We start from the raw sequence: 17,892 nt of genomic DNA on the forward strand, positions 1-17,892 counted from the left end.
ATATTACTATATTTATAATTCTTGTACTAATATCAGTCATCTACTTTTCATGCAATGTTAATTTTATGTTAACTTAATCTGTAAATTATTAATATTAATAATATTAATATTGTAATATATTGTTGTATGTATATAATTATATCATTTTATGTGTGTGTGTGTGTGTGTGTGTGTGTGTGTGTGTGTGTATATATATATGTGTGTGTGTGATGATAATTTATTTAACTTATTTAATAGCCATTGTTCCAAAATCTGTAGCTGTAGAATCTATCAGATGTTGGTCAGACTCGTGGTCTGTCGGGTTTAGAGCAGATTACTGAACTCATGAAGTCACCGCTCATCCACATTAGCCTCAGACACCTGAGCTGTGGACACTCACACGTCCACTGGACCTGAGTGAAAACACCACTGGAATCACTGCTTTATTCACCATCAGCGGCTGAGAGAGACCTGTCACTCCATGCACACAGTGAGTAGTGGATTTATTAGGATAGTATAAGTAATTGTTTGTATTTATAGTCATTGACTCTTGTAAGGTTGCTTTGGTTTTGGTTGATGTTGGGCTGCTGCTTGGTCACAGAAAGTCAAAGGTTCAAACCCCACAAGAGTTGATGCATTAACCGTCCATATTGTGTTCATCTATTAGCTTTGCATTGAAATCAAAGTGAAAATCATCTGTCCAGGATCATCAGTGCAGGACAGGAAGGACTAGAGGAAAAACGTGCAAGAGCTTAATAAGTTTATCTACATCAGTGGCACTTAAAAGGTCTCAGGGGACAAATACTGCTGTATTTATGGAAGAAACTGTTCTGGGTGATTTAATAACCACATGCAATGAAGTGAAAAGCTAAAATGAGAAGATCAGAATTAAATATTTCTCGATCCCTTGCAAAAATGAACCATAGTAACTTAAGTTTCTGTCAAAATACCATAGTTACTCACAGAAGCTTTCTTTCTGTCACTTTATGTTCTTTTAAATATTTATTATGACAGTGGTGCAAATACCATGTTTGGACAGTTTTATAAACAATTTTCACACAGAAACTGGACAACCACACAGAAATGGCAAGTAAAACATTGAATTAAATATGAAATTTTAAAGTAGTAAAACTGAAATAGATACATACTCCAATAATCACTGTTTTATTTATAAAACTGAACATTTTAATTTTACAGTGGCATTTTGTTAATGTTTGTAAGGCATGTTTGGTAAGGATGAAGTCATTTATAAGCTACTCTGTTTGTAGATCAACTGTCCTTTAATTAGATGTGAAATAATAGATAATCTGTTATTAATTTAAATATTGTGTTTTATGGAAGATATGAACAAAACAGATGTCCATGCAGCTCGTCAGAATCCTCTTGAATGTTTAAGGAATTAATTTATTTCCCTGAAACCTGCTTGTAACTCGATTTGTGTGTGTGTGTGTGTGTGTGTGTGTGTGTGAGAGAGAGAGAGAGAGAGAGAAGTAAGTAAGAGCCCTAAGTAGTCTCAGATAAACAGATGGTCATCTTTCACTGCCAACTGTTGCTAACCAGAGCTGAATGTCTGTGTGCATGACTGCTGAAACCTGATTGGTTCCTTCAGATGAAGTAAATGTAGCCAAAATGTTGAATTTTTTTTTTGTTGTTGAGCATTACTTTAGCAGCGACGTTTAGAAGTGCAAAACTTACACACTTCACCTTTAAAAGGCTCAAATTTTGAAAAATCAAATTATACTTTTCTCTTTTGAGATAGCCGTACCCACTGTATATACTGTATATATATATATATAATTGCAATACAAATTACAGCATTTGTAGAATGCGGCTTCTGTTTTGTGGGCATGTGTTTCAGGGAATCAGGACATCATAAATGCATCAATGTCTCCTGCTCTAAACCCTTTGTAGTTTATTGTGTTGACCTTCACTTTAAACAGCCATGTTAACATTACATATGAACGGTGACATGACGGAGGACTCAGGTGACAACGCTGAGATGGACATGGACAGTCCTGCCAAACTCATCGCTCAGTGCTGCAATGAGCAGACCGAGAAGATCCGAGATGATCCAGAGGAAGCTATGATGATGACGGAGGAGGAGGAGGAGGCTTGTGAACAGGCTCCCGATCTGAACTCGTCCTCGTGTCTCACATCGGCACAGAGCAGCAATGAGGCCATCAGTTGGGCCTTTTTTGATGGGATGGATGTTGCAGAGGAAGCCAAGTCAACATCAGAGGAGAAGAATACAACAGGTGAGAGACACGAGAGGGATGAATGTAATTCAATGATGGACAACCTGGAAAAGCATCACGTTTAGGGGTGGGCTTAAATACTCTAAAATAGCTGATTACAAAATAATACAAGGATGCATTAAATTGATCAAAAGTGACAGTAAAGACATTTATAATGTAACGTTTCTATTTTAAATAAATGTTGTTCTTTTGAACTTTCTATTCATCAAAGAATCCTGAAAAAATTAAATGTATCATGGTTTCCACAAAAATATTGGGCAGCACAACTGTTTTCATCAATAATAATCAGAAATGTTTCTCAAGCAGCAAATCAGCATATTAGAATGACTTCTGAAGGATCATGTGACACTGAAGACTGGAGTAATGATGATGAAAATTCAGCTTTTTAATCACAGAAATAAATTGCATTTTAAAATATATTCAAATAGAAAACAGCTATTTTAACTTGTAAAAAATATTTCACAATGTTACTGCTTTTAATGTATTTTTGAACAAATAAATGCATTGGTGAGCATAAGAAACATAATAAAAAAGTGTAGCTTAGCAGGATATAGTTTACTTGTGGCTATGTGCCTTAAACTAAACTGCAGTGATGAGTTCACCTCTGCACTCGTGAGCAAGACTCTTAAGCTCAGGTTCCTCGAGTTCCTCCAGGAGGATTGTCCCTGTAAGAAGTGCACTTGTTGTATCCCTTAAGATAAAAACGTCTGCTAAATAACTGCTTACGGCTTACTCTCTGGGTGAAACACTGGTGGCAATTGTTGAAATTTTGCTTCACAATGTGGGATAAAAGTGGAATTTACAGTGTTTTGGGGGCAAAAACAATGGTATACCATATAAACACTGTGGTACATGAAAAAGCCTTGAAGGTGAAGTGTGTAATTTTTGATTTGGGATAGTTCACCCAAAAAATAAAATGTTGTCATCATTTATTCACCAAACTTCCATAGTATTTTCCTTCTTCAAAATATCTTCTCAGCAGAAGAAAGAAACTCATACAGGTTTGAAACAACATGAGAGTGAGTAAATGAAGACAGAATTGTCATTTTTGGGTAAACTATCTCTTTACTATCTCTTGTGTCATTTGAAATCCAAAAGTTGCTATTGTTTTCTAGTAACTTCTAGTAATTAGTAATGTCTCATTTTTTCGTTATACCAGATTCAACTAGACAAGACTTAAAACAAAAAATTATTGAAATTACTAGATACTTAAAAATGTAAAGCAGCAAGCTTTTAAGTTGAATCAGGCGGGATTATTATCATTATTAGGGTTGTTGTTGTTTTTATCAATAATGTTTCTTTCTTTGTGTTTTCAGAGCTGGATGATTTGCTGGACTCTCTGCAGCATCTGCAGCTGCGTCTGACGGATGCTGAGAGTCAGCGGGACGTTGGGCTGCTGCTGGAGCTGCTGCTTCAGTCAGATTTCCAGCAGGCGTTCATCATGCACCGCAGCGTGGCTCAGAGCATGAGGCGCCTCTGTCCGCCGTTCCCGCTCACCGCACACGTACAGCAGCTCAGAGACGAGGTATGGACAGGGGTGGATTTAGTGATTTGGGGGCCCCAGGCAAAATACAGGAATAGGGCTCTTTCTAACATTTACAACCTTGAGGTTCCTTTTAATTGTTGTGATGCTCGCTGCTGCACGACCGTGTCCCTTAGTTGTTTCCATTTTTTTCGATTTTTCATGCACATGTTACAAATGGATTTCTTTCATCTTGTAGACCGCTTGTTCACATTTACACAGGTTATAATAGTATTAGTGTAGGTTGGACAGTAGGTGGTGCTTTGGGGTAATTTTCACTAAGAAATTGTACACAATGCAAGGCTGTCTAATTATAAACTTTAAAATACATTAATTGTTTTATTTAATTACACATTTGAATTAAAATGAAGGAAATTATACATTTACACGCTGAAGGATTATTTCAACCAAACATGAAGTGTGCTTGTGTGGAAAGGAACTACATTTGCTTCAAGATGCGCGTTCAGCGCGGACGCACAAGTGGTTGCTGTGGTGTTCATTATCACGACAACCGTCTGTGCGCTAAACGCGCATCTCGTATATAAAAAGCATTTTAGGGGGCCCTAGGCTTTTGGGGGCCGAAGGCGGTCGCCTAGCTTTGCCTAATGGTTAAGTCCTCCTCTATGGATCCTGTACTCTATTTGATAGCGTGCGCTCTAGAAAGCTGCTTCTTTGTCCAGCGTCTGCTCTATTTTTCTCCAGATGTTATGACTGATAAAATGTCTTTGTACTCTTTTAAACTAAAGTTGCTGCTATCTCATAACCCTCTCACAAGCGCTTGTCGATGTGAGTGTCTGCTGTAGTTGCAGTCTCCGCTATTTTGTTGTTGTTGTTCCGTCTCTTTACTTTCGTTTTCTACTGAAACAACGTTGAATCAACACCTTGTGGAACAACTGATTAGTACAAAACCAAGTCAATGCGCATGTGCGACCTGCACGTATAAAGTATGCGCGGTTACAATAATCGGATGGTGCGCGTACAGTACGCAGACATTATGGGAACGTTACTTTGTAAAAAAAAAGTAGTAACATTTTAAAGTGTTAGACGAATATATTCTGAAGCAAGACGTAACATTTACAAATTTTAGACAAGCATCCAACTAAAACATTTCAGAAAAAAAAAAACTTCCATGAATGATTTATGGATAACATATATTTTTGAATAACTTAATGATTTTTGGTTATGTGAATGTTAAGCAACATTCCATTTTAGAATTTTGCGAACATTATGGGAATGTTACTTTTGAATGTTCTCTCCCTGTTGAAAAAACCAGCATATGCTGGTTAGGTATGTTTTGAAGCCCGTATGGTTTAAGCTGGTCCTTTGCTGGTTTAAGCTGGTCCTTTGCTGGTTTATGCTGGTCATGTGCTGGTCTTAAGCTGGTCGGACCAGTTTAGGACCAGCACATGACCAGCTAAGGACCAGCATAAACCAGCAAAGGACCAGCATAAACCAGCTCAAACCAGCATCCCAGCTTCAAAACATACCTAGCCAGCATATGCTGGTTTTTTCAACAGGAATGTTTTGAAACACGTAGTAACATGTGAAAATTGTTCGATGAACGTCCAACTAAAAGGTTTCAGAAATATGAATGAATGAATTGAATAAACATGAACGTTTCATGAAATGTTTCATTAAAACATTCCATGACACAATTTTTGTGCTAACGTTTTAAGAACATTATTAAAGACCAGAGTGTTTGCTCATAACGTCAGCTGGAATACTGAACTGTATGCACTGCAAAGTGTCTTAAATTTTACCAGTCTGATCGCAAAACAAGTTCTAAAAGAGAAAAGATATTTACTTCCAGTTCATTTATAAAACTGGAAATTGAAGGTCTAGTCAGATACATTGCTTTGTGTGGTATGATATTTCATGCAGTGTGCTCTGTTGCATACTGCACTATAGGATGTCATCCAGGTATGCCATGCATGCTACAAACTTTCATACTGAGTAGGAAGTTATTATGCCATTCTTTTACATATTCTGTGTCCATTCAACTCGAAAGAATGCAATAGCGAGCAACTCTGCATGCTTAAAACTATTCTAATAATAAAATAATAAGCATAAATATGTAAATCGCTCACAAATATTAAGTAAAATAATCCTTTAATTAGTTATTTTTATCTAGATTTCTGTGTATCCAAGGAAATATATACTACCTTTGTAAAGTTTGGAGTTTTTTAATGTTTTTGCTGCATTTATTTGACAAAATACAGTAAAACAGTAATATTGTAAAATATTATTACACTTTAAAATATATATGTGAATCTGTTCTTCTTTTCTTAAGTATTTGTAGTCATTGTACTTGAGCAAAGGCATCTGAAGTGTTTAATAAGGACATGGTAATTGGTTGATCTGCCCTGTGCCAAAGCAGGTAGCTGGATGAAGCTGGGTTTGTAATCCGTCATTGGTTTATGGACTGAGACAAGATACAAAGACTAGATCCTGGAGGCCAGAATGAGATCTAATGGATTATTACAGTCACTGCCTGTGTGTGTGCTGATTAGGTGTTTAATGCAACGCAAAGAGGTGTTAGCGAGCCGTTTCATCACATAGTCAACATGAAATAGCATTCACAAGCCATTTTATTTCTGTAATGTGACATTTCATTGGGAAACTGGATATTTCACTCAAAAAAATTTTTATTGGATTGATTGGATGTTTGATACCATGTGGTTCTAGAGGTTTCTCACACTAGGAAAGTGTATAATAGGAATAGTTCAGCCAAAAATACAAAATGCTGAAAATGTGCTCACCCTCAGGCCATCCAAGATGTAGATGAGTTTGTTTCTTCATCAGATTTGGAGAAATGTAGCATTGCATGAGTTGCTCAGCAATGGATCCTCTGCAGTGAATGGGTGCCGTCAGAATGAGAGTCCAAACAGCTGATAAAAACATCACAATAATCCACAAGTAATCCACACCACTCCAGTCCATCAGTTAACATCTGGAGAAGACAAAAGCTGCATGTTTGTAAGAAATTCATTATTAAGGCATTTTTAGCTTTAAACTGTTGCTTCCGGCTAAAATACGAGTTCAGAATCCATAATTACGCTTCCTACTGTGACAAAGTTGTCTGGTCTGAATCAGGAGAGAAATCTGCACGGATCAAGCACCGTTTACAAGCAAAAACAGCTCTAAACAAATATGTGAGTGAATTTTGATGTGAGAGAGAACAGGAGATGGACTTTTTCACTGTAGGAAGTGTTATTATGGATTACGGACTCATATTTTAGCCGAAAGCAACAGTTTGAAGTTAAAAACACTTTAAGGATGGATTTGTTTCTTACAAACACACAGCTTTTTGCTTCTCAAGATGTTAACTGAAACTCATCTACAAATTAAATTTCCTAACCAAATCTTTTGATTTGCAATAAACTCAATTTGTACATTTGAGTTGTGCAAACTGTGAATAAAATGTAATGGATAAGTATTGGACCGTCTGCATCAGGTTATTTTAACGAGCAACAGTCATAATGATGCTTTTCTAGATGCTGCACACATCTAGATGAAACTCATCTGTGTTGTTGATTGCTGTTCTCGGTCTTCATGTAGAAAGTCCTGCAGTCTAGTAAATATAATGAAGCCACAGAACTCACAGGCCTGCTGACATCACCACACCTGCAGGATGAGGACTGCTGAATCTCACACAACATCAGGATCATCTGACTAAAGGCAGCACTTTTTCAAAGCATAAAATGAGTCTACATAAGTAGAATTTTACATTTTCTGAATCAAAGTATTGAAGTTGCTACCATAATGCTAGGGTGTTGTGAGTGGTTGCTAGGGTGTTGCTATGCAGTTGCTACATGGTTACTGGTGTTTTAAAATGTTGCTATGTGGTTGCTATGGTATTCTGGGAGGTTGCAAGGGTGTTGCTAGGCTGTTGCAAGGTACTTGATAGGATGTTCTCTGTGTTTAGTAGTGAGTTAATAGGTGGTTGCTAGAGTGTTGCTATACAGTTTCTAAAGTGTTTTAAGTGTTTTAAAATGTTGCTATGCAGTTACTATGGTCTCCTGGGTGGTTGCAAGCATTGCTAGGGTGTTGCTAGGGTGTTCTCTGTGTTTGATAGGGAATTGATAGGTGGTTGCTAGGGTGTTGCTATGCAGGTTCTAAGGACTTTTAAAGTGTTGCTATGCGGCTGCTATGGTGTTCTGGGTGGTTGCAAGGGTGTTGCTTGGCTGTTGCCAGGTAGTTGCTATAGGGTGTTTTCTGTGTTTACTAGGGATTTTCTCATCCCATTTAAAAGCTGATAAGCCTTTTATTTTGTTTACAAAAATATGCATGATCATGATGATATGGTTAGTTGCAATTTACTGTTTGCATTTAGCATCATTTATCCTTATGTCTGCATTCATATCAGACCACACCTGAACTAGTGAAGCAGATGCACAAAATTATCAATCAGTCATTTGATCAAAAAATCAAGACCTGATTTCATATTCAGGCCCACATCAAACCCTAACAAGGGCGTGAAAACAACTTCCCCTCGTGTCTATTTGTACACACCACAGGTTAGATCCAATTAATGGCCTTAGAAACAGATACCGGTCACAGAACAGGCCATGAGATGATTCCCCTCCCTGCAGATATTCAGCCCTCTCCCAGCCCTCCTGCTGCTTTCTGTCACCTCACACACAGTGGGCGTCCTGGCAGCCATTTAAAACAGTGCGGCTCTTTCTTTCTTCATACTTTATAAATGCATGAGGAGGTAAGAGGTGATGTGATGATTGACAGTGCTGTGGGAGATTATGGTGGATTGGGTTTATGTTCAGGTTAAGCTGTGCATCGCGCTTGGCAGAAACTGATGTCGGCAGGAGTTATTATTGCATGGTACGGGACGCCTGTCACCTTCACTGAGGTAAAGCACCAATCTTGTGGCCGGGACAGAGTCTCGGGTTAAACGACAGGGGAGGGAACTTGTTTGGGTGCTTCTCAACTTGAAAGAAGTTTGATTGTTTGCCTGTTTAAATAACGTTTTTAAAGGCAGGATTTGTTTTCAAAGTATACAGTTATTCTGCATAACTTGATTTTTACATTGAAGTTGCCACCATAATGCTAGGGTGTTGTGAGTGGTTGCTAGGGTGTTGCTATACAGGTGTTAATTTGTTCTTACAGGTGTTTTAAAATGTTTCCATATGGATGCTGTGGTGTTCTGTGTTGCCATTGCTATGGTGTTCTCTGTGTTTTATATGGAGTTGATAGGTGTCGCTAGGGTGTTGCTAAGATTATCTAAGTGTTTTAGAATGTTTTGGTGTAGTTGCTATGGCGTTCTAGGTTGTTGCTAGGCTGCTGCTAGGGTGTTCTCTGTATTCGATAGGGAGTCGATTGGTTGCTAGTCTGCTATAGGGTGTGTTTGCTAGTGAGTTGCTATGTAGTTGCTAGGGTGTTCTCTATTTCATAAAGAGTTGATAGGTGGTTTCTATGTGTTTATAAGGTGTTTTTAAGTGTTTTAAAATGGTGTGTGGTTGTTATGGTGTTCTAGGTGGTTGCTAGGCTATTGCTAGGGTGTTCTCTGAGTTAATTGGTTGCTCGGGTGTTGCTATGCAGTGTCTATGGTGTTCTACTTGTTTTAAAATGTTGCTATGTGGTTACTATGGTGTTCTGGGTGGTTGCTTGGCTGTTGCTAAGTAACTGCTATAGGGTGTTTGCTGTATTTGTTATGGAGTTGCTAGTTGGTTGCTAGGGTATTGCTATGCAGTTGCTAAGGTGTTCTGAGTGGTATAGCATGTTGCAGTGCGATTACTGTGGTGTTCTGAGTGGTTGCAAGGGTGTTGGTAGGTTGTTTGTAGGTTCTCTGTGTTTGATAGGGAGTTGATTGGTGGTTGCTAAGGTGTCCTGAGTGTTTTAAAATGTTGTGCTGTGGATGCTATGATGTTCTATATGATTGCAAGGACGTTGCTAGCTGTTGCTAGGGTGTTCTCTGTGTTTGATAGGGAGTTGAAAGGTGGTCGCTAGGGTGTTGCGATGCAGTGTCTAAGGTGTTCTGAGTGTTTTAAAATGTTGTGCTATGGTGTTCTAGGTGATTGCAAGTGCGTTGCTAGACTGTTATGCAGTTGCTATGGTGTTCTGGTGGTTGCAAGAGTATTACTAGGTAGAAGCTGTTTTCTGTGTTTACTAAGGAGTTGCTAGGTGGTTGCAACGGTGCTCATATGCAATTATTAAGGTGTTCTAAGCATTTTGAAATGTTGCTATACAGTTGCTATGGTGTTCTGGGTGATTGCAAAGTTGTTGCTAGGGTGTTTTGTGTGTTTGCTATGGTGTTGCTGAAGTGCTATGAGTGTTTTTGTTGCTGTGCAATTGCAGGGGTGTTCTGGGTGGTTGCTATGTGTTTTCTAGGGTATTGCTATGCGGTTGCTAGGGTATTCTAGATGATTCCTTACAGGCTCAAGTCAAAATAATTGATGCTGACATCTCCATTCACAAGTGTTGATGTTCATGGCTCTTCCTCAGGCCCTGATGGAAGCTCATGACTGTATTACTGAACAGGAATTAGATGTTGAAACTACTGAATCAGTGGGCCAGGATGAAAAGACCACCAAACTGGTTTCCCTGGAGAAATCTCGTGACATGCCTCTGGTAAGTGTCTGAGTCATCCATCTACATACTATATAGTCTGTAATGGCAGCATTGAATGTGTTACTGTAGTTTCTGTCTGTGTGTTTGTTGTACCGCTATACCTTGACGTTGTTTAGGGCGTGACCGTTCGGAACGAACATGATCACGTGGTCATCGGTCGGGTGGTGAGCGGCGGGACTGCTGAGAAAAGCAACCTGCTCAGTGAAGGAGATGAAATCTTGGAGATCAATGGCATTCCAGTCCGTGGAAAACGTATTAATGATGTTCACAACATACTGGTGAGATCCAGAGAGTCCTAAACTCTTTGAAACGCCTTAACTTACTTTACCATAATTATCTGTAGATATAAAGTACACTACTGATCATAGGTTTGGAGTCATTAGGATTTTTTTTTTTTTTAAAGAAGTCTGTCATGTATGAATAAATGAAGGCTTAATTTGTTTGATTTAAAATAATAATTAATTGCTGTGATCAAAGCTGTATTTTCAGCATCATTACTCCAGTCTTCAGTGTCACATGATCTTCAGAAATCATTCTAATATGCTGATTTGCTGCTCAAGAAACATTTCTGATTATTATCAATGTTGAAAACAGTTGTGCTGTTGAATATGTTACCGGAAACTATTAAAAAAAAATTTTTCAGGATTCTTTGATGTTAAAAAAAGCATTTATTTGAAATAGAAATCTTTTGTAACATTATAAATGTCTTTACTGTCACTTTTGATCAATTTAATGCATCCTTGCTGATTAAAAGTATTAATTTCTTTCTTTTATGAAATTTTATCCGTTTACATCTGTGTTCTTCTTCTTTATCTCTAGTCCTGCATGCATGGGTCTCTCACGTTTCTCCTCATCCCAAACTATCAAAACAAAATAGCTCCTCACAGAACAACTGTGGTATGACTTCACCTCTAATTTCTTCATTTTCATTCCTTCCTTTGAATGTGTGTCGCCTTTTTGAGAGGCTTTCTGGGATTTTCTTCTTTGAAACTCTAGTTGGATTCTTGCCACATTGCATTCTGGGATTGACTTATGTATGAAGTATACTTGTGATGTAAGAATTTAAGATACTTTACGAGACTGTGAAAACTTTGATAACTACTATTTTGAATAGATTTTGTGCTTGGTAGCAGCTCACTGGGGTTTGGAACAATGCTGATGTTCTTCATTTGTACGTGTCCTTCACCTCTCCTCCTCGTTCTCTTTCTTTACAGATGCATGTGAAGGCAAACTTCAGCTATGACCCATCTGACGACCTATATGTGCCATGCAGAGAGCTCGGCCTGTCCTTCCAAAAGGGAGACATCCTTCACGTCACCAGCCAGGATGACCCCAACTGGTGGCAGGCGTACCAGGACGGACATGAGGACCAGAAGCCCCTCGCTGGCCTTATACCTGGTGAGAACAATTAGCAGAGTGCCTGCTGTATATAGGATAGAGACAGAAAAAAATGGTTGTAAATCCATTGAAAAAATAATTTAATGTATTGCTGAATAGGGCGACATACAGTCATGTTCATCATGCATTTGCAAAGAATTTACACGTTTTATTTGGCAATTAAGTTTAAATTATTATAATATATATAAATATATTATTTATATACTATTATCATATTAATTAATCTTTTGAATTTGCATTTATTTTTATATTTTCATTTTAATTTGAGGTTTTACTAATTTTGTCATGTGCTTTTGTCATCTGTATTAGTTATGTTTTATATTTATATAAATCCATAATTAATATTTATTATTATTTAATAGTATTTATTATAATAATATTTATTAATATTTATTATTTAATATTTATTTATTTCAGGTTTAGTTATTAACACTTATTTATTTGAGTTAGTTGCCAAGGCAACATTTCTACATTTTAGTTTTTCATTTAATATTTATATTTTATTTCATTTCAGCTTTATTTATTTTTTTATGAAATTTTCTAATTTTCATTTCAGTTTTTAATTTTTTAAAATCTAATATTTATAATGAATTTTTTCAGCTTTTATTTCAATTACGGAAAACAATTTGTAATAGTTTTAGTTTTAGTTAACAGTAACAACACTGAATGATTTCAATGATCACTCAAAATTAAAACCACAGAAGTCTCTTTGTGCTCTTTTGTCATGTATGAAAAATGATGTTATGACATTTTGCATTTACTCTGCAATAGTAAAAGAAAAAAAAACATAATTTTAAGTCATTTCAGAGCAAATCTGAGGTATTTATTGGATATGGTCAAAAGGTAAAAAATGACGAGATATATATTTGCCACTATTGCCCAGTTCTACTGATAAACCATATTGGTTCACATACTAATTGGAGTTATTTTAACACTGACAGTTTTATGTCTTTCAGGGCATATAATATCATCTTTCCCTAAATAATAGTTGAATGTCTAGGATGTGTGGTGCAGCAGCTACTAAGACATGTACTGGTTGCTATTTGTTGTGTTCTTTCAAGGGAAGAGCTTCCAGCAGCACAGAGAAGCTATGAAGAAAACCATCACAGACAGAAATCAAGAGTATAAAGGTGAGTTTGACCTCGTCTGTCTGAAGTTACTTACACAAACATACATCTGAACTGCTTTTTTTTTTAGCTTTCATCATCCTTTAAACGCTTTGCCGTTGATCATTGTGTGGAAAGTTCACTGATAATAGTTCTTCTTTCATCAGGGAAACTTTGGTGTGCAAAGAAAAGCCAAAACAACGAAAAAAACCCTTGTTCAACCCAAGTAAGAATATCGGTGAGTACCTGCTGAATTCCTAGTCAAGAAATCGAAATTTATCCTTCATTGAACTAATTGTTCCTTGTCTTATTGTGCTAGTCATCAGTTCTAGTAAAACATAGCTAGAATGCTGTGGGTGGTTGCTATGTTGTTACTATGCAGTTGCCAAGGTGTTCTGAGTGACTCCTAGTGTTCAATGCAGTTGCTAGGGTGTTCTGAGTGGTTTGTAGTGTTGCTATGTGGTTGCTAGGTTGTTCTGAGTTGCTTCGGGTGTGTTGCTATACGGTTGCTAGGGTGTTCTGATTTGCTTCTAGTGTGTTGTTATGCGGTTGTTAGGGTTTTCTGAGTTGCTTCTGCTGTGTTGCTATGCGTTTGCTAGGGAGTTCTGAGTGGCTTCTAGTGTGTTGTTATGCGGTTGCTAGGGTGTTCTGAGAAGCTCCTAGTGTGTTGCTTGCTATGCAGTTGCTAGGTTGTTCTGAGTGGCTCCTAATGTTGCTATGCAGTTGCTAGGGTGTTCTGAATGGATTCTAGTGTTGCTATGTGGTTTCTAGGGTGTTCTGAGTGATTTCAAGTGTGTTGCTATGCAGTTGCTAGGGTGTTGTGAATGGCTTCTAGTGTTGATATGCAGTTGCTAGGGTGTTGTGAATGGCTTCTAGTGTTGCTATGTGGTTGATAGTGTTCTGAGTGGCTCCTAGTGTGTTGCTATGTGGTTGCTAGGGTGTTCTGAGTGGTTTCTAATGTGTTGCTATGCAGTTGCTAGGGTGTTCTTAGTGGTTTCTAGTGTGTTGCTATGCAGTTGTTAGGGTATTCTGAGTGGTTGTTTATGGATGCAAATCCAAATGATCCACTGAAATTCCCTGGCTATGGCTTGTGTGCAGGTATAGGGCATTTTTCCACTTGTTTTAGTGTTAATTTGTTTAAGCTGATGGATTTGAGGTGTGAATGGTTTCGGGTGGGTTAACGGCAGAGGATATAAGGGTCGTTAGCTAACTGACTCACGGAGGAAGGTTTCTTCTCTTGCATGCCTCTCCAGACTAAAGATGGGCAATAAGAAATAACAATGAAAGCGTTTCTCACACCCAGGGTGCAATTTGCATTTAAAAACAGAAGACATACAGAGAAAAAACACTGTTTTACCTTCACCCTTTAGGATCCAGCATTTACTTTTTGTTGTGGGCAGTCATTGTTTGGGAATTTCTCTGAGAAATCCCCAAATCACTGTTAATTTGAAGTCTTTTTAACATGTTGAGCTGAGTTCAATAGCACTGGTATAGACTAATGACATTTATATTTTGCAAAGACTCACCAGTAATGAATATTTGTCGTTGTTCAGAGCACCACAGCGAGGATATTCTGACCTATGAGGAGGTGGCACTTTACCATCAGCCACCCAACCGCAAGCGTCCCATCGCCCTGATTGGACCACCCAACAGCGGACATGATGAACTGAGACAAAGACTGCTCTCCTTAGAACCTGACCGATTCACCGGTGCTGTTCCACGTAAGACTATGCTTTTCTACAACTTTGGCTTAAAGTTATTTAACATGAAAGCCAAATTACAGGAGACACAATGGCTCGCTTCCAAAACCTAGTGAGACACATCGATAATAAAATTAATTGTCATAAGAGACTCATTACGTTGTAATGCTGTAAAATCATGCCTATGTTGGCAGCTTTCAAATTTTTGGAACAGAACCAATAATTGTATTATAAAAGTAATAGTTCACCCTAAAATCAACATTTACTGAAATGCACTCAATCTCAGGCCATCCAAGATGGATGGGAACAGATTTGGAGAAATGTAGCATTGCATCACTTGCTCAGCAGTGGATCCTCTGCAGTGAATGGGTGCCGTCAGAATGAGAGTCCAAACAGCTGATAAAACATCACAATAATCCACAAGTAATCCACACAACTCTAGTCCAGTCCAGTGATAACTACTATTACTATAACCACTCCAGTCCAATGTTTGTAAGAAAAAAGCCATCATTAATCCATTTTAAACTGTCACTTCTGGCTAAAATATGAGTTCACAATGTTTAATCTAGTGAAAGTGTCCATCTCTTGTTGTCCTCTCACATCAAAATCCACTTGTTTTGGCTTGTAAATGATGCTTGATCTGTGAATATTTCTCTCCTGATTCAGACGAGATGACTTTTTCACTGGAGAAAGCAGTATTATGATAGAGGATTTGGTTTGAAGTTAAATGCCTTAATGCTGGATTTGTTTCTTACAAACACGCAGTTTTTGGCTTCACAAGTTGTTAACTGATGGACTGGAGTGGTGTGGATTATTGTGATGTTTTTATCAGCTGTTTGGACTCTCATTCTGACGGCACCCATTCACTGCAGAGGATCCACTGCTGAGCAACTGATGGAATGCTACATTTCTCCAAATCTGATGAAGAAACAAACTCTTCTTGAATGGCCTGAGGGTGAGAACATTTTCAGTTTTGGGTGAACTATTTCTTTAAGAAAAACTGGGTTAAATACAACCATGAATTAATGCATATTAACAGTCATGCATTTATACACAGACTGTTATTTTGTTTATGCATATCTATTGTACTTATTTGTGATTTTGAACACGTTACAGACACCACACGAAACCCCCGTGCACATGAGGTCAACGGCAGGGAGTACAACTTTGTATCACGGCAGATCTTTGAATGTGACCTGGCTGCAGGGAAATTCATCGAGTCGGGCGAGTTTGAACAGAACCTGTACGGCACAAATACGGATTCAGTCAGACAGGTTGTCAACTCAGGAAAAATCTGTTTGCTGTGTCTGCATCCCAGGGTAAGATGGAGTAAGAGCCCATAATGGCAATTACCAAGTACAACATGCATGGAATTGGTTGGCCGTATGACATGTGTGATATAAATTTTAAAAAAGCAAAAGGTCATTAAAGTAATGTGCAATAACATGTGTGAAAATGTGAAATATGTAGCTGATGAAACAATTGCATACTACTTAACTTCATCAGTTTTTCTTATATGCAGCACTACAACAAAAGAGAGCAGTAAAAAAAATAAAGAGCCGTATTTATCTAAATATTTTATTCTTTATATTATTTATATTTATTGCCAAACATTTTAACACAACCACAAAGACAAGACAAACAAAAAGGCAAGGACCAAGAGTCAAGACTGCATTGAAATAAATATATTTACATTAAAAAAAACATGTTTTATATATATATATATATATATATATATATATATATTTGGTTCTTAAAATATAAATAAAAGGGTCTACTTTTCGGTTCACGTCGCATTACTGATGATCTCAGCCTTTCGTTGTCACGTCACTCAAGATTGTGTTCCAATCAGAGCCTGCGACGATCCCTACGTAGCGGTGGGAGGCGGGGCTTACGCAGAAAGCTCTCCGGCGCTGTGAGTCTGCGCGCATGTTCTGCAGCGTTTGAGGAGGCTGCGTTTAGTTTTCTTCGCCTTTTCTGCTCGAAATGGCATCAGCGGGGGATGTCGGAGCGAAAAGGCAAATGTTTTATGAAATCGAGTGCGTAATAGAAGATTGCGATACTGAAGTTGGATACAAACCTCTGTCAGACAGCGACGAGCTCGACGATTCGGCGGAGGAGGAGGAACCGCGAGAAGAAGAGTGAGTAATACGTCATGTGTAGCGTTTTTACCTGTTGTGGGGTAGAAAAATCTCCTTTTATTGCTTAATGCAGAATGCAGTTTTTAAAGCTAGATAGAAAAAACAGTGCTTGCAAGACGCCAAAGCATAATGAAACATAAAGACCGCATGAAATCAAAACTAATGCACTAATAAATAATAATATTTTTATTTATAACGTGTGTGTGTATGTTGGTTATTTATATATATATATATGTATGTATATAGTTACATTATAAAAAAAATTCTCATCTGGGAAACGGGCCAAAATCTAAATGACGTCATCTTGCACTCAGGGGCGTATCCATATTTGTGTCCAATCAAATGCTCTTTAGAATTATAAAGTCCAGTCACCTAAATATTGGGGATTATGGTTGGTGACAATGCAGTTGAATATTATTATTTTTTTAAATAGGGACGTGCCTGTTGATTCGCTCCATTTAAAATTCTTAAAAACGGCAGCAATTCATATATAGGCCGAAATGTATAGCTATATATCATTGGGAAAAAGCGCAGTGATAATCTGTGCCCAAGAAGGTCTATAATACATGGAGAAAGCAGTCAGTTTCTTCATTAATTATAGGGGCTTCAAAAGGGTCTGACACTGCTAAAGCATTGTTGCTATGCAACAAAAACAGCAATCTTCTATGGGAGCTGTGCATGTATTTGCTGTTTGCAAAAAATACACCGCTTTCAAAAAGATGTTTCTTGCAGCCAAATGGTATGGTTACAGCATTGTTATCCAGCCAAATGTTCAAAAGCTATTCATAAGAAGATCCTGATGTCATTGAAAGACTTTTTCCTAATATTGCCACGCCAGATATATTGCAAATAATCAGCAGAATACGTTCTCTTGTTTTATGATCAATTGAAAATTATTTAAAGGGGTCATATGATGTTGCTAAAAAGAACATTATTTTGTGTATTTGGTGTAATGAAATGTTTATGTGGTTTAAGTTTCAAAAAACACATTATTTTCCACATACTGTACATTATTGTTTCTCCTCTATGCCCCGCCTTTCTGAAATGCGTCGATTTTTACAAAGCTCATCGGTCTGAAAAGCGAGGTGTGCTCTGATTGGCCAGATATCCAGTGCGTTGTGATTGGCCGAATACCTGAAGCGTAGGGCTGCACGATTAATCGAATGTGATTGTCATGCGCATTTTGTTAAAAAAGCCGGTTCTGTAATC

The 17,892-nt window shown here is 37.7% G+C and overlaps 1 protein-coding gene and 1 pseudogene across 1 annotated transcript in view; both read left to right on the forward strand.

The window, feature by feature from the left end:
- The first annotated feature begins 391 nt into the window (after positions 1 to 391).
- The window catches only part of LOC107669449 (MAGUK p55 subfamily member 5-A-like), a 28,901-nt pseudogene continuing 11,400 nt past the window's right edge, over positions 392 to 17,892 (forward strand).
- Positions 16,360 to 17,892, forward strand: part of LOC107669448 (uncharacterized) — a 10,773-nt gene continuing 9,240 nt past the window's right edge. The window contains exon 1 of the mRNA XM_016461672.1: positions 16,360 to 16,683. Within this exon, the coding sequence (XP_016317158.1) occupies positions 16,529 to 16,683 (155 nt within the window). The 5' untranslated portion in view covers positions 16,360 to 16,528. The remainder of the gene's footprint in view (positions 16,684 to 17,892) is intronic.

The sequence above is a fragment of the Sinocyclocheilus anshuiensis genome, unplaced genomic scaffold (genome assembly GCF_001515605.1).
Source record: "Sinocyclocheilus anshuiensis isolate Anshui unplaced genomic scaffold, SAMN03320099.WGS_v1.1 scaffold96, whole genome shotgun sequence".
Classification (NCBI taxonomy): Eukaryota; Metazoa; Chordata; class Actinopteri; order Cypriniformes; family Cyprinidae; genus Sinocyclocheilus; species Sinocyclocheilus anshuiensis.